Source organism: Acipenser ruthenus, chromosome 17 (genome assembly GCF_902713425.1).
Source record: "Acipenser ruthenus chromosome 17, fAciRut3.2 maternal haplotype, whole genome shotgun sequence".
In the NCBI taxonomy this organism is placed as follows: domain Eukaryota; kingdom Metazoa; phylum Chordata; class Actinopteri; order Acipenseriformes; family Acipenseridae; genus Acipenser; species Acipenser ruthenus.
The window spans coordinates 22,861,386-22,888,385 of record NC_081205.1 but is presented as its reverse complement, the minus strand read 5'-3'; the positions used below and the strand labels follow the sequence as shown (position 1 = coordinate 22,888,385).

Below are 27,000 nucleotides of genomic sequence, written 5' to 3'. Positions count from 1 at the left end.
ATCAAAAAAACGTTTCTGTGGAGTTAATCTTTTGATATTTTAATTAAATGTACAATTCAACTGAAACCCTAGTAAATATTCTCCAGCTAAGTGTTTTTATTTTTTCAGCATATTTTAATCAGTACTGTTGAGTATTTTAATAAGTTTTGTTTTGAGGTGCTTAGATAACTTATTTGTCAAAGCTATTTACACCAAATTTACATTAGTGCAATGTTTTTCTACATATTTTTTTTTTTTTAATTAAAATTCAAACACAAATAAGATACAATTTAAGACTACTTACTAGCCTCTAAATGAAATGTCCCAAGTTGTTTATATGCGGTTTGGTGAAATCCCAATACAAACTCTGGGCCACCTCTCAAACAAATCTCAGATCTCTTGTCAATGCAAACAGAGGTAGGACCATTACCCTCAAAAAGGATGTTGCATCGCCCAGCAGATCTATCTAGCATAAATACCCTTTCCTTTAGTAACCTATAATTTACATTCATTTGTGCTTTTGAGCAGGAATTTTTAGCAGAAGTTGACCATGATAAGGACAGTCGTCTGAGTTTCTGTGAATACCTGGGTGTCTGCGACCTCATGAAGAGAAATGCTAGTGAGTTTCAGGAAAGGCGATCACATTTAAATTACGACACCACTGTTCATATTGCAGCTTTAATGAAGTGCCAAAAAACAAAAACAGTGATAAGGACAACATTTATCTTTTGTCACAATGTGTTTGTTTTGTAAATTGGTATTACTTATTTGAACTTTTCAGTGCATAAAACAAAAAGTATAACCATTTTAAATGTATTAAAAAAACACATTAGATTTAATCTTTCTTTACATTTAATTCGTTATATACGTAAGCGACAGGGATTTGACTAAGATTTCTGAAACTCACAGCAAACAGTCATAACACCCCATTTTCTGTAATTTTCTGATTATATTTCCATACAATATCTATATGTTATCACTGCACTGGTGATTATATTAAGTTTGATGTTGTGTGTTTGTAAAACCGTTTAACATAGAGTTCCAATTCTACCTATAAAGTAAGGAAAGCAGCACATTGCAAAACATCGTGAGAGACTCCACAACCACCTCTGGAAAGATCTACTAATATAGTGAACACACTGATATAAATTGCTTTAACAGTTCTGCAAAAGGTATAGGAAACAATATACGGTTTTGTAACACTTATAGAGCTCAATGGATCTCTCTGAAGGGATGGGGTGTAATGGTAATAGGCAGCTGTAAAATATAAACTATGAAGTGGTGATGGATGTTGAAGGTCCAATTACAAGCTGTAATTGTTAAATCACAGGTGACAGATCTCTTACTAGAGGCAACAGCAATGTAGCTCCAGTGATGTGGTTCTCGTCTAACTTTATCTCAATGTGAAGGTCTAATCTAGAATCACTATTTGCATTGAAAAGCAAACACATAACAATGCAAGCCAATTGAACATAATCAAAACTAAGCGTGGTATGAGTTTATGTTGAAAAGGGAACACAAGATAACGCAAAGGGTTGGTAGTAAAACATGAATGCCTATGCTAATTTGAAAATGAGGGACAATACCTGGCCACTTTCCTAGGAAATGTTTACCTAACCTTTTTTGGCAACACTCTGCTACGGGACATGTTCTCCTGGTACTGTATAACCTTGCTCCCTTGATTACTCTGGAAAGCTAAACAAATTACGTTGTTTAATTAAACATCATAGCAGATCAAGTCCACTTAACATAGCTGCACTTACACCCTGATGGCTAGTTTCAAGATGAAAATGCACCCAACCACTGTACCAGAATTGTTTGCAAATCATTTTCTGGTATCTACTATGACCACCGCAATCCCCAAATTGTAGTCTAGTTGAACATGTTTGGGAAGAACACATTCATCACTTTGATCCTCTCCCAATCTCTCTGCACCAACTGCATGAAATATTAATGAGCGAATGGATTAACATCCCTGGTCTTAAGACACTTCCCAGCACCTTGTGGACTATATGCCACTTTATGTCAAGGCAAACCGTGGTGCAATCCTGTATTAGGTAAAAGTTATAATAAAAGTGACCAGGGCATTTTCCCATTTTACTTAGATACAGTACATTTGATCAAATTGTGAGGATGAAGTTATTTTTGATGAATATATGCATGGACATGATTTCTATTTGTGTCTACATGTTGTGGATAGAGGTCATGTTTTGCTTATTTGTCTTATTAACTGGTATTTATTTCTGTGGATATGTGGTCCTGACATACCTTGTTCTAATCTGTAACAGGTCAATGTCAGTTGCTGAATGAGTGTGTTTGGTGGAGATACAAAAGCGTGAAGACAAACGGAATGCCACGCAGTCCAGTAACTCAGAACTGTGAACCAGCACTGAAACCAAGGCAGTACTGCAGTGACGTCAACACCACTACAGATCAAGAGTGTCTAGAATTACATGATTTATAAATACGAATAAATCGGCCACGTAAATAGTCATTTTTCTCAGTTTTATAATCACATTAATTCTTACATGCATTACCTATTGGTACCTGAGTGCACTCTATATAGTACAGTAAGTACAATGGAGCACTGAGCACTTCTATGGATAATAAATTATGTGCAAAGTAATATATTTGTAAATTTGGTGCCTGTGAATTTAGTTATCATGAATGTGATGGACAATGACACTGAACACTGTAATGCACAGAGCTTGCAGGCACCATTGAGCATCCCCTCCATTCACGGATGGTGTTGAACTGTGTGCTGGTTTGTGAGAGGGACTTAATGAACACTAGTAGCTCAAAACCTTCCACCAAACTCCCTCTGAGAATATGAATGTGTGTGGCACAAAATAAAATAACACAATGTATTTTAACAGCATTCTGTTAGAACAACACAATTAACAAGCGCTATTTTAACTTCTTTTAAGAAACCATAAATTACATTGTTAAAATGAAAAATGAGCCCTTCACAGAAGGAGCATGTGAAGAATAGTTAATGCATCCAGATGTGCAGTGTTCGGTGGCTATCAACCATAACCAGACGTGGACAGCAGGCTGCTACACTCCCTGCACCTTGTTGGACTTGAATGTAGTGCATTAGTACAGCAAGTCTTCTCCCCCCCAAAAGAAGAAAGTTCACAATGCATTAGAAACGCCACCGAGCAGAACCGATGAGTAGCCCATCAAACACAACTGACCAACCTTAATAGAAAATGTCAGCTCTTGCTGAAATTCAATTTAAGCTGTGTCACAAAAGATGACATTAAACGTCTTGCATCAGCGACTAAGCAATCATGTTTCCATGTGTGTTTATCTTGCAAGGCTAAGGCTTAATCAAGACTGTCAGATTCAAAAACGGCATACTGCTTGAAAAGTGATGACAAGTCAGTTATTCCACTGGTTAGTAAAACTTTCACTTTGGAACTTCAAACATCCGCTACAAAATTAGAGTTCCATAAACAAAGACACTAAAAAAATACAATATTAAAACCAGTTACAATAATGAGTTTAAAATGAGCTGGTTTAATATGGCTTTTTTTTTATCAAGTTATTATAAGGGAAGTTTTTGTTCAGAGGAAATACTACAAGGGTGAGACATTTACTAAAACCTCTTGACTTTTTCATAACAGAAATGATTGTCACATTAAAGAATAATAAACTACTTTTTGAAATATTTCTTAAAATTATAAAATGAATGGCGGTGCTGACATTTAACACAATTACAAATTACTTTTCATGTGCAAAACCGCAATTCATTGGTAATATTTATAATATTAGCAATAATACTAACTTAAGGGTTACTGAAATTTAAAAACAAATGATAAAACATCAAAGCAATGCTTATTCTTAGCTTAAAGTAATTATTCAAAGAGTGTGCGAGTGTAGCCACCGTTATGGGCTCACAAAAAAAAAAGAACAAAAGCACAAATGGTGGTCAGAGACCTTCTACGGGATTTTGTAATGCAGTTTGTGGATTTGGGCACTATATATAATTTCTATGGGGGTGGTTCTTTATTGCTGGTTAACAACCAAAAAAAAAAAAAGTAAGAAAGCTTTGAGAAGCAGCACTGATGAAAAGATAAAGAAGAGCAACTTTAGAGTTATTAGAGGAATGTTAGTACCCAGGAACCCGGGGGGCTATACTTGCTATTTAGTTACAGGCATACGATAACACCATTGTACATCCACAGGGTACATTCACTGAAATATTACATTCTGGGCCTCCAGGTGATCAATTCTATGATTCTAGCAGAGCCCCGTAATCAGATCCCACCTGTTAAATGTGCTTTTGTGGTTGTTTTGCAGGCAAAATAACGTGTTTTTAAGTGTTGTATGTGATGCTGTTAATGAGAATTCAGTGTTATTTTGACAAAAAACAAAAAAAATTATTAAAAAAAAAACTAAAAGAAATGAACATTTCAGTCCATCTTCTCTATCTGTATATGGTTCCTCCATCCTTTCATTTCCTTATTCCCATTCATTATGTAATTGAGGCTACATAAAATGTTTTAGAACTGCCAGTCTTCAATTTTTTTCACACAAAAATGTGTTTTGTCTGCTCTGTAGTTTTCTGTATACAGTATTAAGCATTTTCAGTCTGCTTGATTAAGTCCAGATTGTGATGGGGGAAAGGGAGTTTTTCCTCATGTCCAGGTCTCCATGGGAACCATATGTTCCTTTGTCCCGACAGAAGGAAGTAGGTTCTCCTCACACAGGAAGTACAAGGGGAACTGCACCAGGAAGCCCCGGATCTTCTTCAGCTCTTCCAGGGCTTTGGCAGGGTCCTCTGTATCCAGGCCAAGCTTGGCTATGAACTCGCTGAGCTCAACAGTGTTCCGCACTGCATCGGAGGGCAGGCATCTGAAAACCTAGAGAGATCACATTAGGGTAAAATGTACTGAAAACCCAGAAGTGAGATGAAGAAGATTAAAGTTTAGTTAAAGGCACTAGTCATCACTAGTGTTGGTAGAGCATTAACTCCCTGCGACAGGAGCTGCTTTCTAGAACATTCTCATTTCTTTAAGAGTTTACAAAATGCTTGCTTGGATTTACTTAATGGTTGTTTCCTTCAGATCTTGCAAGCTGTGAACATTGTCCTATGGGGCTACTTCTGGAAGGTTGCATCATATCCGGATTGGTTTGAAATGATAAATCCCCCCAGTATATTAAAACTAATTTGTAGGTAATTTGACATCTCTTTAAAAGTAGAACTGGCTGCATTGTTTTGAAAAGTATTACAAATATGATCATTATGCTATATTGTGGGTGGTTATGCGGGAGGAGGCTGTGTGGTCCAGTGGTTAAAGAAAAGGGCTTGTAACCAGGAGGTCCCTGGTTCAAATCCCACATCAGCCAATGACTCATTGTGTGACCCTGAGCAAGTCACTTAACCTCCGTGTGCTCCGTCTTTCGGGTGAGACGTAATTGTAAGTGACTCTGCAGCTGATGCATAGTTCACACACCCTAGTCTCTGTAAGTCGCCTTGGATAAAGGCATCTGCTAAATAAATAAATAATTAAATTAAATTATATATTGCTAGAGCCAGCTATACTAAACTACAGAGACTACTGGTAGCAATTAAGAGTGCAGTAAACTAAATTATACTGTTTAAGCACAGACATATGTTGTTTGTGCCAAATTCACACAAATGCAATCCAGCATTTACAGATTGTGTGACTTAAACCTTATATCTGACCAAAAGAATTCTTCATTCACTCAATAAAAAAAAGACAGGGAGGACCCTGTTGCTGGTTCATCTGGGCTGCTCCTTAGTAAACAGGAAGGCTGAGCTGATTGGGAGGTCCTGATTGGCTGGGGGGGGGGCGTGCCTAGGGAGCCTACGCTTGTTTAAGAGGCTATTGGAAGGCCATAGACCCACAGACGTGAGCTGTGGTGAGCTCCCATATTTTCACAGAGCAGAGTGTCCCGCTCTAGGGGGAATTGCTTCACAAAACCATTCGACTCCCAGACCCGTGAAGGTGCTGCCCAGCCGGGGCTGTCAGAAGTCGATGGAACTCCGGCAGCAACATCACTAGGTCAGTTTACAGGAATTAATCCCAGACTAAGTACAGTGAGGGTTAGTCGTGTAGTAGATTCCTGGAGCGGGAAGTTCCTTTTAATGGGACTAGCGTTCGTGGGCAAACTTTTATTTATTAGCTGTGTTTTGTTTTGTTTTCTTTATTAAATCCGGTGCTAGAATTATCATTTTGTTGGTACCCTCGCGTCGGCACCTGAGTTTATTAAATCTGAGTGCCTGTGCTGCGTGTCAACACCCACTACTCTGTCTCTGACTTCTTATTATTCAGTGATGACCCACGCAGGTAACATCCTCCTGTTACACCCATGTTAAATTAACTGTTCCAAGTAAAAATGTACTTAATGTCTTTAGGGGATGGTGTGCGTGAGTTTAGTTTAATAGTGAAGCCTGCACATGCTTAAATGTGGCATCCTTACTGTTATCATAACTTAGTATGTTTTTTTTATTTGAGGTGGGCTTTTCAGCTCTTACTGTGGAGATGTGGTTTTTTATTGATGAATTCTGTGGTGGATACCTTGGTTGGTGGGTGATTTTTGGGAGTTGGAACAAAGCAGTTAATGCACTGCTGGGTCATGTAACCTATGCTTTGTTCCCTTCTCTGACTGTTGCTATTCCCATCATTTTAAACCCACCTTCTCGTAGATAGTTGCATTGCGTGCTGCTGTTGCTATCCACACCTCCTTGAAGAACCTTTCACTAATTGGGTCAGTTACATCAATGGTGGGATCCGTAAAGCCACCCAGAATCAACCTGGAATTATCAGAAGAGATAGCTTTACTGTCACAACACCTCACAGTGGTGACTTGTAGCATTGATTTGCACTAAACAGGTACACAGCAAGAATATTTCACTGAAGTGAGAAAGAGAAAACAAATACTCATAAAGAGGCTTTTATAAAATGTAGACAGATTAAAGGAAGGGCAACCAATTTTCAGGTAGTGGTAGATAAAGCTATACAGTGATTTACAGAACACGAAAACACCTCTAAACTAAAATATATTGTAGGCTTATCTTAAAATAAACAACTTAAATAAATATGAAACTTAGTGCAAAAAAAATTATGCAGGCATTTTATCACAGTTAAATCTTTATATATATATATATATATATAAATGAAAAGTGGGTTACTTGAAGCACTCAAGCCGCAGCTGGAGACCCAGTTTCCCTGCCTGGTACTCCTCTCCGTCCATTACAGAGGGTACAGTCTGTGTGTCTTCAATGATCACTGCCATTTCACTGTCGCGCTTCCCCAGCATGCTTCGATCATTAATGTTTGCAGAGCCTAAAAGAGCAGAACCAGTTTTCATGTTGTTTTTTTTTATTTACCAGCAATTAAAAAAAAAAGTGGGCAAGGCTGTTAATTAGATACTTAAGAACTATCACTCAACTGTCAGGAGACTGGCGGACACTGGATTCTGGTAGAGCAGCGCTGAATATTCAGACAGAACGCTTGAAATTACTAACTCGATTGACTCTCAGTGGAACTAGCATATAACAGATTAAACAATTAATGCTTAAGTGATGCCCTCTAATCAGGGTACTATTGATTAAATAGTGCTCCTGTTGATACTTGCCAGAACTACAGTAATGTATGCTTCAGATGGGATTACTGCTATTATGAACATTAAAGACATTTAAAATGAGCTTTAGAAATTACCACTAGGGGTGTGCGACTGTAATTTGAGCATCATTTGCAGCTGTGGCCGCTGTTACATAAAAATCACTGTGGATAAAAAGTATGCTAAAGTGAAGAAAATGCATTAAGGATTCAAAGATAAATTGAGGAGTGAAGCTAATAGAAATATGGATTTTAGGGGCACCATTAAACTAACATGGTTCTGGCCTTATGATTTTAGACAGACGCCGACAAATAAAACCAATTTTTTATGTTAAAATTCACAATTTATTGTATGTCTGTCTTTTCCAGTCAACTGGAAATAAAATTGTTCAACTACAAAGCACAGTCATGAATGAAATGTTATACGTTAAACTGAAATCAATGTCAAACCATAAACAAAGATGACTGTTATCTCAGTTTCAAAGTTCACAAATATAAGCCTGGTACAAAATGGTACTGTGGAGATAACTGCAATAAAGGCTCTCCTGCAGTATATTACACCTAACACCCACAAAAATCAAAGATGAGCTGTACAAAGATAGAAAAAAATACTTTTTTAATAAATCTATTTTGAAAAGGGGAACCCCAACTGCTAACCGAGGAAATGGCAAATCACAAAAAAGTCACATGGCTCCCATTGAATGCTTGCTTGACCAGTAAAGACTCCACCGTTTCTTCACGTGTTCCTTACTTATTTAAGGGAAACATGTTTGTACTTGTGAGTCGTATAGATCCTCTGGGAGCCCCCCACACTTCCGATACCGCATTAGGCATCGCCTTATTAGGATCTAAAAAACAATTACATGCTTGTTTGCAGCTGTGCATATTTAGTGGGAAGTCTGAGGCAATGCATATTATAGGCTGCCAAACAGCATGACAAAGAAATGCCAACGTGCATTTTCAGAAAGTGACATCATCTCGGTTTAGACAGAACTGTGATCTGTCTAATATGTGAAGACAATTACATCCTCTTCATACAATTAGATTATCTTTGATGGTAACAATGTCTTACTTACCAGTATATACAGTAGCTTTGAAGGAATCACTGTATATTTGTACACTTAAATATTAAGTCCCACATATTCATTTTTGAACTACAGAATCATATTGTCTGCTGTAATTCACAATTTTTGACAGAGCTGAATTATGGAGTAATTACCCATTACAAGCAGCTATTGCTAAATACTGTAATCTCACAAAAATATTGGTTTCATTTTAAATTATAGAATACTACACGAATCACCCAAAAAGGCCACCTACAAAGAGCTAAGACCAGCCAGATACTGTGTGTGCTTTTATTGGCTGATGAAAAGGAAAATTCCATTGCTATTCATAGATACAAATGAAATAACAACACATTATGTCTACATAGCTGTATACAATATATGGTGGCAGTACAGGGTTGTACTTGTGTCTTTTAGCAGTAGAGGGTGCTAAACACAAAATTTCATCTCCACTAAGTAATGATCAACAGGACTGACAATGATCTCAGATTCTTTGTCTAAGGAAAGGGTGTTTTAAACAGGTCACGAGTAATGTCTCAGCAGTACAGCTAAGCCTGTTTGGTTGCATGTTTTAGCAGACAGACAGGTTTCTATCGAATGAAAAGTTCACATTTAATATATTTTTTCTGATCCTTTTCCAGGTGACAGTTAACATTTGTAAAGATTTTCTGAAAACTGTCCACATTTACCCCCAATGTGCCCTAATAAACAGCAATGCATGTTTGACTTTGTCTTATGTAAAGTTACTGACACTGAACCCTACTTAGAGGCTTCCAGCCCTGACACTGGCCTCATCCTCACTTAACCTTAATGACCCAGACCTCAGCTTTGACTTCAGGGTCCAGAGTTAAACCAAACACTGGTAGCAGAAACATCTACTTTGGAGGCCCCAAAGGAAGCAGTGATATAGACTGTTCAGTTTCTACTCAATCTTTGGCCTCTCTTTAAAAGGATACCCTGCAAAGATTAGTTGATAGAGCCTCAAGTTCATATAAGATACATTTTATTTTTATACAACCAACAAAAAAATCAATAGTGAAAATGGCATTAAGCTCATTAAAATGATAGATAGCGAAGGTGGCAGACTGCCAAAGTGCTCAGATCCTCTCCATGCTTTATCAGCAGCTCTGAGCCCACTCACTCACCGATGATAACAGTGTTGTCGTCAGCTATCAGCATCTTGCTGTGAACGTAGATGAGCTCGGTAACCAGCTTTCCCGCCAGCTCGGCGTGAGTCCTCAGTCCACAGAACGAGATGTAGTTAATCCACTGGTTTCCCACTGTACACCCCGCAACAAGCAAACACAACAAAAGAAACTGTGAGGGATTCATCACAAACAACTCAAGTGGGACCAACTGTGAGGGCAGGTTCATTTGTCTAAACGTTTACCAAACCTACAGGGAGCAAGTTTCACAAAAGCATTAATACTTGTTTGTTTTATGTGTAGTAACAAATGAAATACAGTTTTTATTGACTGTTGTTGAAGAAGCCAGCAGCCACATTTTTTTTTTGAATATCAACAATTTGTTGAATTCCTCAAATCAGACTTTTAAAACCAGCCCTTAAATAAGCCTTTCGAATACAGCCCAGCAATTCTAAATGCAAGTCATCAAATTACAGTAGACCAGCCAGCAAACAGTTTTTACTCCTCAATAAACCAAAGACCAAAGCAATTCAAACTTGTCCTAGATAAAATAAGCACAGCTTTATGACTGCCACCCAAGTTATCTGGCGTCAAGGCAAGTCCTGTACATACAAGACCTACACAAGACCTAATCAAAACTGCTGGCAAGGACGCTTAATAGATTATGAACAATGTTACTGAAACAGTGTTATACAGTAGAATGTCGAACGCCTGTGTATAAAGGTGTGTATAAATTCAGCACAAGTAGAGCTGAACTGACTGAAACTAAAAGCTGTTTACAAGCTACACATATTGATACAACACATACATAGATGTTCACTGTCCTATTATATATTATGTTACAGTAAATATAGGTTACAAAATCCAGAAGTGTATAGTTCATTGGCACCCCCATCAGTTTTGTTAGGAATTAGGAATGCTTGAACATTAAACATTTTGTCCCATAATATTTCTGACAATTTCATTAGTGCCTTCATTTTTAATATAAGCAATAGTATTTATTATTTCTTTATTTAGCAGACGCCTTTATCCAAGGCGACTTACAGAGACTAGGGTGTGTGAACTATACATCAGCTGCAGAGTCACTTACAATTACATCTCACCCGAAAGACAGAGCACAAGGAGGTTAAGTGACTTGCTCAGGGTCACACAATGAGTCAGTGGTTGAGGTGGGATTTGAACCGGGGACCTTCTGGTTACAAGCCCGTTTCTTTAACCACTGGACCACACAGCCTCCTAGCAGCACACAGTGTACTTAACTATTTTGAAAGACACAATGTTTTCTTTTCATGGTGCTCAATGCCTCTAAATGAGAATGCACTGTCTAGATTGTAGAACTCTAATGCTTGATTTCCATAGTTGTTCTTTAATATGGTATGTGTCTGTAAACTGATGTGTGGAAAAATGAAAACATGCAGTATTACAATGTTTTACAGACGCCATGAAATAAACAAGAAGAAGCTTTATATGTGGGGAAAATGAGACACAGCAAATTACAGACTTCTTGGCAGGAGTTTGAAATGAGGGCTGATGCAATCAGTAAAGAAAAATGTGGATGAGCTGGAAAGGTCTAGAACACAGGCAGTTGAAATAAATGGATTGTTTTACCCTGGCATTACTCTCACTGAGATATACTTACTTTCTGCGTTCAGTTGTGAAATGATGGAATTATCCCCCTTGCTCATTGTCCTGAAAAGAAAACACAAAAATACAATTGTAATGTTATGGTTGTGTTGCATGCTGTGCGAACAGGATTTCTGTTGTGTTATTTATTTAAACAAGACCGAAAATACACCACTAGCTGATGGCCAGTGTAACAGGGCGAGCAGCCCTGTACATTGATTTGTTTATTTTATTTTAGAACGGGGTCCCCTTCTGCCCCTGTGTTATTTTGTATTGTTTGTTTGTTTGTTTTATTGTTTTGTATTTATATGACGGCGAGCGCCGCGGGGCTTATTATTATTATGTATTTTGACGGCGTAGACGTTTGTTTATTTTGTTATTATTTAGTAGCACGGATGGGAAGCCCCATTGAAAAACTCGTGCAGACGGTGGCCATCTCCCGAATTAATTAGGTGATTTAATTTGTTGCTAATCGGGAGATGGTCACCTGTTATAAAAGCCTGCAGCTCTCGGCACTCGCGGTGGGTGTTGGAAGGAGAGAGTGAGCAAGAGTGGAGAGAACTGAGAAGAGCAAAAACGAAACTTAAAAAAAAAGAGCGATACAGGAACAGTGAAGGCTACAGCCCAGCCTGACCTGTATTATTTATTATTTGGTGTTCGAGATTTGTTTTGTTTGACTATTTATTTTGCTCTGTGAGCATGTGTTCTTTTTGTTAAAATATTTGATTTATTTTTGTGATTTGTTAATAAAAACGGCGGCCAGCCGATTCTTTCTTTTGAACTGCAGTGCCTGGTGTCAGTGTTTTCCCGTCCCTGCTTCTGCCGTGACGTCACCACTCAGTCACCCTGTCACAGCCAGAGATTAGAGTTTTCCAAAAAGATGGACCTTGTTTTAAAGGAGCAGAAACCAACATTTACCTGTTATTACCAGTTGTAAAAGTATAACATATTTCTTCTGCTGAATTTATTTGCCTTGTTTTCTATACTTTTTTTCTATATTTATTTGTCTTGTTTTCTGTATAGTTTGAAATAGGCAGATATTTAAAAGAAAATGCTTGTTAAAAAGTTGCTTCTGCTTCCTGGTACTAAATCACTTATTTTGCTGTAGACAAGTTGCCGTCCAATGGTCTAGCTGCAATCATGCTATGTGACTTCTCATAGGAAGTGAGTAAGGCACAAGGAAAAAAATTCAGAAGAAAGATCCAGAATTACCTACAATCTATAGGGGGACCAATGATAATGCGGATTATGCTAAAAAGAGGCAAGGAAATGTATTTTAAAACTGTGGTTATCAATCCTTGCCGTTAAATTCATTAAACCTTTTCTAAAAGGGATTAGCATGTTTTAAAACATTCTGTACCCCTAGAGAATGTTTATCAACACTGTGAATTAGGCCGATTCCGAGTTATGTTCCTTTCACAAAATAGTGCAAATGTTTAAATAAAAGGACCTATGTTTTTGTATTTCTCAGTTCAGAGATGAGGGCTAGGGTTGCCAACTCGTTTATGGACCAGCCGATTTTAAGGGAATTTGTACCGTGTACGGTCAGAACCACAGACCGGACAGCAGAAGTCTGGTTCTTGAGAATCTTGCTTACTCACTGTTCATTGCCGTTTGGGTATTTCCATTCTCGCTGCGCCAGTCCACTGTGCATTATTTATTTATTTTTATTATCGATCCGTTAAGTTTGAGAACTACATTGAAATGTATTCTGTGTTATTTTGCCATTCACTGCTTAGCGGGATCTGATTACTGAGCATCTATTATTTAAAAAAAAAAACACACACAGGAACCCCTCCCGGATCGCTTAGCTTGCATTCTTGCATTCTCAGGCTTTGTGATCAGCACGAGCCCAACCACGACCACAATCCCCCCCCCCCCCATCAATTCGCTCGCATTGCTGGTTTTGTCCAGTTTTGGAAAAATGGACAGTTGGCAACCCTAGAGGGCACCAAACCCCAAACAGATAATAATAATAATAATAATAATAATAATAATAATAATAATAATAATAATAATAATAATAATAATAATAATAATTATATTTGAAACTCTAATCAGACTTACATCTCCCCAACTCAATTTCTTCTAGAAGCACTCTAAATGTTACCCAAGATTAACTTTCAAAAGCATGGAGTCCCTTTCCAATTCCACAAGCAACATACACGGTTTTCCCATCAGTCTCTGGTAACAGCAGAATAAGCCTTGTTCATGAGAACTAGAGCATTAATCCAGAATTGTTTTCTTTGGCTGACAACTGCAGCCAAAACAAACCATCACATAAGAGTAGAGACATGTAGCCCCTTAAGAGGTAGTTTCTTATAGTTCACCGCTGGACCCTCACTGTTGCATCATTTTGGAGTCTGATACATTTTCCAGGGGGCTCCTAGTTGATGAATACAACTGCAGATGGCTAGACAGAATGCCAGAATACTGTGTCCAATACAAAAAGCTTCCTATCACTATTTAACTATTAAAAGAATATCATTTATATTGTGTTGTAGTTTTAGTTTATATTGTGGAAATCTACTTTCAATTATCGATATTCAGATATTTCTCACTGGCCAAAACCCTGCTTTATGATTACTGATGTCAGTTGTATGCACAAAAATATAATTAAAACATTCCACAGTATTTTATTGGACTTACCTGCACTGTACATTTTTGGCAACTCTTGAGCCATTTCAACAGGCTTTTAAATGTTGATAAAATCTTGATTTTTTAAATGGAAACTAATCATTTGTGTCCTACCTAAAAACAAATGAAACCATTCATCATATGTTTTGTATAGGCTTTATATTGTGTAATGAATCATTTAAGATAACAGGATAATCCAACTGAAATCCAAAAGCTTATCTTATTTGCTTCAAGCGAGGGAATGAGTCACATGCGAATCACAAGATTATACAGAGCCATCCCTAACAACTGCTGCTCAAACAAGAAAACATTGAGGCATAACGTTCGCTTCACATATTTTGCAAACTGGTCCACTGCAGTGCCATGGTACCATATCAGTATCATTGTGTAGTATAAGGGCCACTGCTCCAAATCTATTCCAAACCTGTTGCCATTGCTGCTATTGCTTTGGTGAGGTGTGGTAATGGTTTAACTAGGGTTTCCTCAGGGCAATACACTGATACTATAATAATGATCTAATAATAGGAAGCTGTCAGAAGTACAATATAAAATGGACAAGATTCAAGAAGCATAAGAACAGAGCCCCAAGACTCAAAATCACACTGCAATTACCAAGGGAGTCACCTTCGTTTCTATTCACCAATACATAATCTTTCAACAAAACACTTACAGTGCAGTCTTGATAATCCAGAGCCTGTGAGTCCAGGTAGACCTGCAGCATAATCCAAACCACCCAATATAAACTTGCTCACAGTTGGCACCTGCCTACGCTGTGTCTGACTGTTGCCAGGGCCATTGTTCATTAACCTTCATGGGCACCTTATCCACAAGCACCAACACACGAGACAGCAAAGAAAGATGTGGCTATCATAGGCTGTGAACCACAATGCCCTTTGGAGACCAAACTCTTAAAACTATCAGTTTTTAACATGTGCTGCATACATGTCTTTGAGTTTTGACACTATGGCAAGTGCTAAACTCTGGATCTCATGGAAGACCACTATGATTAAAAAGTATAGGCTATTGGTCGAGTTTGCCACTGCTTTGGAAAGTGGGTTTGACCCTACTTGAAGAACCGGCTTGCACATAATACAGGCACTGCACCTTGTGTAAAATGCAATCCCTTTCCAAATGGCAATGCCATTGGTCTGTACTAAAGGGACAGTGGCAGCACAACTGCCACTAAAACAGTTCATTAGGAGCAGAACTGGCAGAACTCCACCATGGTGGTAATATTTTAATATTCTGACCTACCACAAAGGCATGAGCAACTAATACACACTTGTAATCCATTAACGTACTAAGGTATTATATTAGTACAATAACCTTGACTTTCTCACCTGTAGTTAAAGTGCATGACTGCTTGTATAGCACTCCCTCCTCCAGTGGAGATGTCTCCTTCAAACCCAGGTAAGAGAGGCGTCACCACATAAACACGATACTTCTTATTCTCTCTGCAGAAAGAGAAACGCAATTGGATTATACAGGTTGTATTAGGGGGATGTTACAGTTTAGGATACAGGAGGCCATCAAGGACACCTTTAGTAACTGTTTAAGTTCAGGAAACAATGCTTAGATATCTAACCAACCAAACTAATACCTAAACCCTTTAATGCAAATTTTCCCTGTGACAAACACATTTTAATATGAAACATGGGAAGTAGATTATATTCAGTGAGTACCAGATACAGTATACTGTATAGCACTTCCAATCATGTTTGTTCAACCATTTTGTATTGGCCAACAGTTTATACTGTTTTTTTCTGGAGGTTTATACTACAGATAAGGTGTGGCATTATACATGCCAATTATCCTGTCTCTACTTCATGTGAATTTACAGCTGTAATAACAACAACAGAGGAAAACAAACTATACATGATTGGTGGTTTTGGCAGGTGTTTCAATGTTTTGGCCAGCCCCAGCTGGTTAATATTCAGTAAATGATTTTGAACTAATTTAAAAGGTCCCCAAACTGGTTTGCATTGCCGTGTCATAAGCATTCAGTGAAGGGCTGGAAGGTGTAAATGTTTTAGGGGAGCTCAAGTTTAAGTCAGCAGAAGGGCTTTTTCTGTCAATACAGCTACTGCTTAAGCAGCCATTACAGCCAAACTTTAAAGCAGTAAGATATATTTATGGGCACTTAATACCAGTACCATGAGTTAACATTTAATACTTCATGTCCTTAAATAAGAACTTAGCACCATCAGTGTCATGGAAGCATTGTCTGGATTATTCTATATGTATTTGAATAACATGCAAAACATAGAACAGAGAGTCTTTACAGCGATAACCTGCTTTTAGTATTATTATTTTTTATTATTTGTTTATTTAGCAGACACCTGGTCCAGTAAACCAGAAACAGTTTTGTAAATGGTAATATGGTGAATGTTTAATTCAGATTTCACCTCCTTCTATTTTCTTTCAGTCAAAGAAAGGCAGTAGTTCCAATCTTTCTCAGCTTTGTTTGTTTTGATGTGAGACTTATGTTTGTCATTCACATTTTTTTATCATTATTTTAACATTTTCCTCACCATTTTATGGTGTTTGGAATCATTTAGATGTTTACTTCATTTGGTTGTCCTAATATTGAATTATTAAAATTGTTCTCAAAATCTACCTTTTGTGCTTTTCTGATGAATCCTAAGTGACGGGGATAAAAATTATTTTTCGTTGCCATTTGTCTCTGATGTGTATTCATTGGCTCTAATTTACCAGAGGAAAAACATCAAATGCAGGTTCAACAGTAATGTAGCCTGCAGGGGTGTGTTAACTTGTTTAAATTAATACAGGGGCCAAGCTTATGAAAAACAAACATCCACGCGTACGTTAGTCTCTTCAGTTTATTTACTTTCACATACAGTAAAATGGGCACTTTTATGATGTACAGAAAGGCTACTATTGTTACTGATATTTCCTGTAAAATTGTAATTGCATGCTTCAAAAGGCATCCCACTACACTATCTTAGTTTTTTGTTTAAATTAACTTTACATACAGTACACAGTACTGTATTTAAAATATCTTTGTGGGTTTATTAACATTTATGTTACTCAAAAGATGAGGAAATTCAGTTCTAACGCAAGTGCTTATTTTCTAGACTGTGAAGTTATACAATCATTATCATCATATTTTCTCAAAAAAATGAGTCTGGTTTCAGTCTACAGTATCTTGACTCATAATCAGCAAGGTAAACTATATGCATTTGTTTAAATGTAAAGAATGACAAAATGTACAGTATTAAAACACTGCTCTTTAATTCACTGTTAGTTTTCTTTCTTTCTCGCACTCCTAATGTGCTGTCATAGGCAAACGTGAAACCCGGTTTATATCATGACCCGCTTTATATCACGAATTAGACTGTGAAGTTAAACAATCATTAACAAAAAGACCAAAATGTTCTTGAAAAAAGTAGTCTGGTTCAGTCTACAGTACCTTGACTCTAATCGGTAAGGATTTCTGCCTTCAGTCGTAACAGGTTTTGGATTTGTGTTTTTCCGACTCCAAACTGACCTCATTTTATATATATATATATATATATATATATATATATATATATATATATATATATATAAGAGGTAAGAATAAAGTTAGCTACTTTTCTAAAATCACTATTATTAAATGTCCCCATTTTTTCTAGCAACAATTTCTAAAAACATAAATGAATACCTGTAAGCTTTGAGGATCCTTGCAGCAATAGTGTCTCCAATCTTGTTAAAAACTAACCGGTTATCAGTGCAGCTGATGAAAAACTGGTTCTAAAAAGGAACAGGAAACATATGATATAATATAAAACAGATTCAGAGATTTGGGGCTAGAGTTACTAAACATTTTCACTAGAGAAAACGAAAAAATAATGTAATCTGGATTTCATTCTTTGTCTTTATATTTATCCATTTTGCCAAGCAATAGAAAAAGTGTTTTGTTATTTCAGTATTTAAACCATCCATGGGCTAGGTTGGACTGTTAATAGCATGACCAAAATGCCATTGCTCATCTCATACATGAAAAGAAAACTAAAACTTTAAACTTTGCTCGAAGATGTGTGCTATGCTGTTATAATCATATAATTACAAATTAATATTTTTTTTTAAATCGTGACTCCCGTTGTGCATTATTTATACAAGTATAGAAATACAAAATATAATTAAATGACAAATGTTTAGACTAGAAGTCTTTCTCCATGTCTTTAATGTTGAAATGAGTAATGTGTAATGTGGACTCCACCAAGTGATAAAGTGTGAACATCTCTTAACGGTCCTGTAAGAGGGATGTGCAGATTCTGCACGTATCAGACACTAACCTTGTACAGGTGTGAATAGGTCCACTGTTACCAGGTTAAGTTGATCACATAAGCAAAAGATAACGAATAAACTAAAACGTGGAAATTGTATGTAGGTAAAAGAAAGGTAGAATTTTAGAGGAGCAAATAAAGTTAGCTAAAGAGAAATAAAAGAGGGTGTGTTGTTTTTTTGATTCCTTGAGTGGGAAATATTTTCTGGTACAATAGTAATATTCTTGTTTTCCATACTACCATAGTACCACAGTAGAATAGTAGGATGTGATAAAGCTAGCCAGTTTTGATAGCCCCAGGCTAACAGTTTGCATCATTACTTAATCTGGGCTCATTGTACTAGGGATTAAATCTGGGCTATCTTCAAAGAGCCGATTTCTGTAAAACAATATATTAAAAACAGCGACTAATTCTGCTTCCCGTTTGTTGTCTAGTGCAGAAGAGAATACCTCAATGTAGATGTAGTGTTTGCTGTTCTCTATTACATGAACGTAGGCATTGTGGATCGATTCTTCATGGCACTTGATACCTGCTGACCAATCCGCAGCTGAGCGCAACACCTGGAAATGAAATATTGTTATACAAGGACAATACTTAACTCAGCACCTACCACTGATGCCAATGGTACCATTAGCAATGACCAGTTGTAATGTACAACCATGTTCTGAAACTTTTACAAAGGAAATCTGTATGAGTTGAACATGACTTGGATGTGGTGCCATACACTAAGGACAGTCTGGCAGAGGTAATGATAGTAAACCCGTGTTGACCATCTTAATGTTTAACATTGTGTGACATGGTTTAAACTTGACTTGATAATAGTATCTGTAACTTCAATCACTAAGGAGACAAGTACTTACACAAGTACAAAATTATATTTCGCTCTGGAATATATCAATATATGTACATATACAATCCATGGAACCTGCTCTTTAAGGGAAATATTATCTGAAAAGACAAACCAAGGCTACAAAAGTAGACATATTTTGAAAAATGCCTTCATCAGTGTTACGGCCAAAATGTTTGCCTTTTTTATCTCAGAATTCACGATTAAATTTTTGATGAATATATACACTTCAATTACAGAAGAATAGATACTTTAATTCTCACTGTTCGATATATATACTGAAGTGACTGTGCTCACCACTGTAAAACCCACCTGTACTTTAGTTTTTACACAGTCTGGAACCTGATACCTCAAATCATTTGCTGTTGTGTGGGATTTCGGCAAAAGGTATGGATAGGAGAGGGATCTGTACTTCGGCTTCATAATCTGTTAAAGAATATCATTTTAAGAATTTGGGCACAAGATAATCCATTGATAATAATTTTCTACACTCACTGGTCAAAAAGTAAGACTATTACAGACTTTTACCCAGTCAGGGTATGTAATCTATGCAGAGTAAACATTTTTAAAAAGTATATAGAAACAAAAAAATGCTTTATACTGTCTTTTCTAGTTTAAGTACTTAATGTCTGAAGTTCACTTGTTTGTATCCAATACAGGAAGCAAGGAATGTGTAGCCTGTGATAAATGTGCATAGTTTACTAATGACAGTTGCTTGTGTTATAAATGTTATTCCAGTGTTCCTTAAAACAAACAAAAAAAACGAACTTTTGTGAAGTTCCAGCGCTGTATAAAGTGCCTCGCAACATCTCGGGCTGCTTTCCCATGTACCACTGAACCAATGTCATGCCAAGGCATTCGTGGTGTGGTATACCTGTCTATAAAATCTGTGAAGACAAATAGAAGCTATATTAGGCTTTGAAATGGCAACACAGACCCTTAAGTGAAAACCACGTCCACTGACCAGCACAGACAGAACACCTTTGTAAAACACAGCATTTTGTATGAGTCACAGTTGTAAAGATAACATTGGACTGCAATAATATCATGAGACGTCGTGGGAAAAAGTGTGGAAATCTTATAGTTTGTGATTAAGCTAACAGTAATTAACATTGTCTTGATAATAAAATCAGCAATTCAGGAGGTTTCAGATTGAAATAATTATTATTGTGATCCTACTAACCATTTAATGAAAAAAAGTGATTGTTAGCCTACTGAAATTTGGAAAAGTTGGTAACATTTTGCAAACAAGTTTTCTATGTATTTTCATAGAAAAGGGGTCCTCAAAACTATAACACATGGTAATATTGCAACATATCTGCACATTATAAAATTTGACAGAACAGATTTAGCTTTTTCCTTAATGTTTAACTTGTAGATAACCTCTATTATTTCTTGAAAGCCGCATGGTACCCTCTAGTACGCTACTGGAACACATAGTAATTCTTTAACCAAGAAGCAGGATATACCTGTTCAATAAATGTTTTACTGTAACTATAATATCAATGTACTGTCCAATCTATAGCACACTGTGGAAAATCACAGGTTGTATTAAAGAAACTATGATGAATAATGTAAGCAACTCTTTCCAGGACGGGTATGTGAACTCACTTCACTAAGACAGTAAACAACTCTAGTTTTGCCTCTTTATGATGTTTGCAATAAAACATGTTCTTATTGCTGTCACTCAAAATCTATACATATATGTTATTGTTTTATAAATCTCTTCAGTTCGAGTTGCCTGCCACAGACATTTATACCCAGGCTAGATAAGCCAAAGTGTCTTCACTGCTTAATGAAAAGCAGACCAGTATTTTAAGATGTAGTCTTTGTACTGTACTTGACAGTACAATAGAAATAGCAGCCAGTGGAATGACTTTTAGAAACAAATATCCATACAGGGTTCATCACATTCCGGGAAGGAAAGTGTGGGTTTTGACATTTGCATTACTAACACTGTCCGGTGTTGTGCTAATGCTCTTTTATGCTCATACTTTGTAGTTAGTATACGCATTCCATCTTACACACAGTATGTTTGCTGTCAGTCTGACATAAAACAGTCTGCATCAGAGGTTTTTAAACTGGGGTGTGGTGAGGTTATTAGGGGAGTGCCAAGACCTGACTGGAAAATCCTTTTTTCTGACTTCCTGGCAATTGTAAAAGCTCTGCGGTAAATGGCAGACTTGGTGGGATGATTGACTCAATCAACTACCCAGGCAGGGATCACATTTAATCTGACCAACCCCAGTTAAATCGGACCAATCCCCATCCACAGAGCTTGTGTCATTTCAGACCTATTGTACATGTAGCTGAGCGACTCGATCGCCCAGCCCTCCGTCATTTGAAAGTGCAGCGGCAGGGGGGGGTCTTAGCTTTTAGTATAATTCCCGGGTTTTGTTGCGTATAGAATGTAGAAAACGGACAAACAAGGGTGCAACTTTTTATTAAATAAATATTTTATAAAGTTATAATAGTTATAATAAAAAAATAAGCTGGACAAACACTATTACAATTACTATTTATAATTACATTAACATTAATAAAGACTAGTCACTTATTAAAATGTTGCACTCTTGTTTTCTCGTTCTTTATTACGCTTTTAAATATGAAAGTAAGGACTTGGAGGATTTAAAAGTCCATTTAGTTGTTTCACAGCAAAACACCGTAAATTCAGTTGATTTTATTATTATTATTATTATTATTATTATTATTATTATTATTATTATTATAGTATAGTTAATACAGAATACCTTTTATTTCACAAACATAAACAAACTGAAATGTGTTTCAATGATCATAGATTAAAAGCACTAAGGGCATTATTACTAGTAAAACCAGACCGTGATATAAATAAAAGGTATACTGTAATAATAATAGTACAATCAATTTAAATTTACAGGGTTTGGCTATGAAACAATTAAACAGACTTTTAAATCCTCCACGTCCTTACTTTGTCATTTAAATGTGGAATGAAGAACGAGAATAAGTGACTATGTATTGTTATTAATACAATTATGAATAGTGATTGTAATAAAGTGCATCCAGCTTAGAAAAATATACTATAACTTTATTAAAGAGGCGATTTCCATCATTGCAGGACATATTGACTGTCCTGTTTGTTTGTCTTTCATGTTTTTGTATTACATAATGTTTTGCTGTGCCACGCCCCCTAGCTGTCTGTCTGTCCGTGTTCATCAATCCTGGACACCCAGAATGCTGGCGGGAGATTGGGGTCTGAATGGCATGCCTGGGATTGGTGAAGGCAGATGAAGGCGTGGTTTAATGCAAAGAGATAAATAGGAGTGCTGTATGCCTGAGCGCAGTTGGAGAGCGAGTGAGTGACAGAGGCAGTCTTAATGAGAGCGAGAGGTAGACTGGAATTTAGCAGAGAGAGTTCCTGTGTCCTGTGCTAATAAACTGAGCACGAAACTACTTCCTGTGTGCAGCCTGCTTTCATTTTACACACAACGTTATAATACGTTATTTTAAGAAAATCATATTTTTCTAAATATTGTTCTGTTTACTGGAAGTGGGGGTGCAGCAAAAAAAAAAATCTCTTAAGGGGACACAGCAAAAAACGGATCAATATACAGTACTGTGCAAAAGTTTTAGGCAGGTGTGAATAAATGCTGTAAAGTAAGAATGCTTTCAAAAATAGACATGTTAATAGTTTATATTTATCAATTAACAAAATGCAAAGTGAGTGAACAGAAGAAAAATCTACATCAAATCAATATTTGGTGTGACCACCCTTTGCCTTCAAAACAGCATCAATTCTTCTAGGTACACTTGCACACATTTTTTGAAGGAACTCGGCAGGTAGGTTGGCCCAAACATCTTGGAGAACTAACCACAGTTCTTCTGTGGATTTAGGCAGCCTCAGTTGCTTCTCTCTCTTCATGTAATCCCAGACAGACTCGATGGTGTTGAGATCAGGGCTCTGTGGGGGCTATACCATCACTTCCAGGACTCCTTATTCTTCTTTACGCTGAAGTTCTTAATGACTTTCACTGTATGTTTGGGGTTGTTGTCATGCTGCAGAATAAATTTGGGGCCAATCAGATGCCTCCCTGATGGTATTGCATGATGGATAAGTATCTGCCTGTACTTCTCAGCATTGAGGAGACCATTAATTCTGACCAAATCCCCAACTCCATTTGCAGAAATGCAGCCCCAAACTTGCAAGGAACCTCCACCATGCTTCACTGTTGCCTGCAGACACTCATTCGTGTACTGCTCTCCAGCCCAAACTGCCTTCTGCTACAGCCAAATATTTCAAATTTTGACTCATCAGTCCAGAGCACCTGCTGCCATTTTTCTGCACCCCAGTTCCTGTGTTTTCGTGCATAGCTGATTCGCTTGGCCTTGTTTCCACGTCGGACGTATGGCTTTTTGGCCGCAAGTCTTCCATGAAGGCCACTTCTGACCAGACTTCTCCGGACAGTAGATGGGTGTACCAGGGTCCCACTGTTTTCTGCCAATTCTGAGCTGATGGCACTGCTGGACATCTTCCGATTGCAAAGGGAACTAAGCATGATGTGTCTTTCATCTGCTGCAGTAAGTTTCCTTGGCCGACCACTGCGTCTACGGTCCTCAACGTTGCCCGTTTCTTTGTGTTTCTTCAAAAGAGCTTGGACAGCACATCTGGAAACCCCTGTCTGCCTTGAAATTTCTGCCTGGGAGAGACCTTGCTGATGCAGTATAACTACCTTGTGTCTTGTTGCTGTGCTCAGTCTTGCCATGGTGTATGACTTTTGACAGTAAACTGTCTTCAGCAACCTCACCTTGTTACCTGAGTTTGGCTGTTCCTCACCCAGTTTTATTCCTCCTACACAGCTGTTTCTGTTTCAGTTAATGATTGTGTTTCAACCTACATATTGAATTGATGATCATTAGCACCTGTTTGGTATAATTGTTTAATCATACACCTGACTATATGCCTACAAAATCCCTGACTTTGTGCAAGTGTACCTAGAAGAATTGATGCTGTTTTGAAGGCAAAGGGTGGTCACACCAAATATGGATTTGATTTAGATTTTTCTTCTGTTCACTCACTTTGCATTTAGTTAATTGATAAATATAATCTATTAACATGTCTATTTTTGAAAGCATTCTTACTTTACAGCATTTTTTCACACCTGCCTAAAACTTTTGCACAGTACTGTATATATATAATTGCGGGGTGAATTCACACATTTGGAACTAGTACCAAGTGTTTCACTTGTGGGAAACTACTTACCATCAAAAGGTTTGTCGAGCTGGACCCAGTCCTTGAAGACAAAATTGCAGTAGTCCTTCCCGTGCCAGAAGCGAGTGTCTCCTTGAAGCTGTCCAACTCCAGTCTGTAGATTTCTTATCGCGCTGCTGTCTGAACAACACAGCACACACATGGACTATTAGAACCAGCGTTCCACATCATAAAGTGTTACGCCCGTCTTGCGGCTGTTAGAACATGTACAGGCTTTTCAGTACATGAGAGGTCCTGAAATGTGTAAGAGCCCTGCATTTCTATCAGCCCCAGACAACTAGCTTCTCAAAACAAACACATCTTTTTCAGACAGTAAAATATTGCTTGGCATGTGTTTGTCTGTAACATTTACCCAACAAAAGTGCGCTGCTATACTATTTCAATTAAACAGTCCTACAAAATCCTCAAAGCTTTAGTACAAATTTATTTGAAATAGCAAAGCAGTAAGCAATAAAGCAAGCAATACAGAAACACAAAATGATAAACTGAAAACCTACCTAACTTTCAGGCTTACAAATATTCTTTTGTATTCTTTTATTGTAATGAATATTTTTAATTCCAAATGTATTTAGGCCAAGTGGAAATTCAACAATATATTCATTATATAACGTGATTTACATTAAAAGAACTATAAGAAGACTGTATATTGATACAAAAAGAACCTGGAAGATTAGGTTTCTATCAGTACCACGCAGTTGTTAGCTTTGCTTATGTAGGTTTATTAAGCCTTCACACACAAGCCACATGCAGTAAGTATGTGTAAAGCAATGCAGAGGGCGTGGCCAGTCCTTCAACTTGGCAAATGCATATTATACAGGAGGGATGGCCACCACTTGTTTTGTATTGTACTGTACATAGCTTATTATTCATACACCTTGTCACACAGCAAAGGATGCACACACAAGTCTCGCTTACACCACAGTCAACATATTCAGAAGCATGCAACATGCAAGAGAGCATCCATTGATATCCAAAGCAAGACCACAAAACTGTCCAGACTTATATCAGCAACAACAGTACAGTGAGAGATGACTAAATCCCATGATGTATTGCCAACAGGGTTAGTATCTGCAAAATGAGCAGGGTGACCTTATTTTTACATTATTCTTTGAAAAAGTGCTGTTAGTGAATTAGTCATAAGGGTGAGTGTTAAAGAAGATTCTACTTGCTTTCTCAATTTTTATGACGGGCAAATAATTTAAAATTCATATCAAACGTTGCCAAAAATGCTAGTTTATCACTACTTCTACCCATTACCAAAAAAGACAAATACAGTATGTGTTCTATGGAAGCTCATAAGCAGATCTGCTTACACATGAAACCTTTAGTACTCTTTAAACACCTTATTGACTGGAACTAAAGGCAAGATTAGAATATTTAACAATTTAAAAAAGGTCAGTGTCATTGCAAATGTAATGTGCAATAGTGACAGTGGCTGGCTTTTATTTTTTGCCTAGCTTAATTGCCTTTGTGTTTTTGACTCATTAATCATTTGTATTTATCCATGATTTTAAATTGCCGTGGTTCTGAATGCTAATCATTAACATGAACATTATTATTTTACCATGGTGAAACATGTCAACAGCAAATATACATTACTCCAGGAACCAACGTGTGTGGTGCTACAAGGCCCACTCCTTGTACAGGACTTGTTCCATACTAAAGAATTCCTTAATTGTCACCTTTCATTTTTCACAGGGAGTATTTGTGAAGTGCAGGATTGATTAGAGAAGGCAGAATCTTATATTTCTACAAGAGTAATAACAAATTGTGTAAATGTCCATGAGGTTTTTAAGACAGGACACAAAACATTGTGTGTAAGACTGACTGTGAGAAGCCCTGCCAGATTCACACAGTCCCTGAAGAAGAAGAAAATAGCACTGCAAATGAACAGGGATTCGCTGTAGCCAATTCAGTGACCTTTCCTGGAAACAAATGTAGAATTCTGTGTGAACTAACAGAAACTAGCTGAGCCACTCGTTCTCCAGGCCCTTAGACAGCCATATGTGGCAGGAATGCATCCAAAAGAACTACAGTTACAAATACCACATTGAGGATATATGGTAAATTCTAAGCCTTAAAAAGAAAAAGAAAAACAAATAACTTTTATTCCCTCTCAACACTCAGTTCAAAGCACAAGATCCACCACTTCTGAAGTTCTGCTGAAAGTAGGTCTCTCTACTGGTCCTGCTCAATTAAAAAAACTTTACAATGATGATCCCTAGGGGATCCCCCAAAATATCACTTCAGTGTGACTTTGCTGAGACAACTGCAGTGCAGTACACTGAAAGCCAAAGGACAGGAGAGAACACCAAAGCTGGGAGCAGACGTGGTGATGTCACCCCTCCATGTTTCATGGAAAAACCAATGGAGTGGTTCACTCACCATCCTGGGACTGAGAAAGCCCCTGTCCGGGTTCCTGGTGGAATATCTTCAGATGGGGCTTTTTACCTGGTATTAAATTCTCCTGACTTTTTGAATCCTGAAACCAACCTGCAGAGAGTTTATTTATTTCCAATCTGATCACTCATTGACATAGACGTCCCATATCTTTTATTCACGTGAAGGCTGAT

The 27,000-nt window shown here is 37.3% G+C and overlaps 1 protein-coding gene across 4 annotated transcripts in view; it reads right to left on the bottom strand.

Moving 5' to 3' along the window:
* Positions 1–643: 643 nt before the first annotated feature.
* Positions 644–27,000, bottom strand: part of LOC117423083 (phospholipase D1-like) — a 72,672-nt gene continuing 46,315 nt past the window's right edge. For 3 of the 4 annotated variants that reach the window (XM_034038509.3, XM_034038510.3, XM_034038508.3), the window contains exons 16-27: positions 26,813–26,920; positions 24,419–24,547; positions 19,948–20,066; positions 19,492–19,605; positions 18,782–18,892; positions 17,708–17,796; positions 15,384–15,497; positions 11,423–11,472; positions 9,784–9,918; positions 7,145–7,298; positions 6,649–6,766; positions 644–4,847 (exon numbers count right to left, since the gene is read on the bottom strand). In XM_034038509.3, the coding sequence (XP_033894400.2) occupies positions 4,623–4,847; positions 6,649–6,766; positions 7,145–7,298; positions 9,784–9,918; positions 11,423–11,472; positions 15,384–15,497; positions 17,708–17,796; positions 18,782–18,892; positions 19,492–19,605; positions 19,948–20,066; positions 24,419–24,547; positions 26,813–26,920 (1,466 nt within the window). In that variant the 3' untranslated portion in view covers positions 644–4,622. The remainder of the gene's footprint in view (positions 4,848–6,648; positions 6,767–7,144; positions 7,299–9,783; positions 9,919–11,422; positions 11,473–15,383; positions 15,498–17,707; positions 17,797–18,781; positions 18,893–19,491; positions 19,606–19,947; positions 20,067–24,418; positions 24,548–26,812; positions 26,921–27,000) is intronic. The other variant, XM_034038511.3, reaches the window with a different exon arrangement.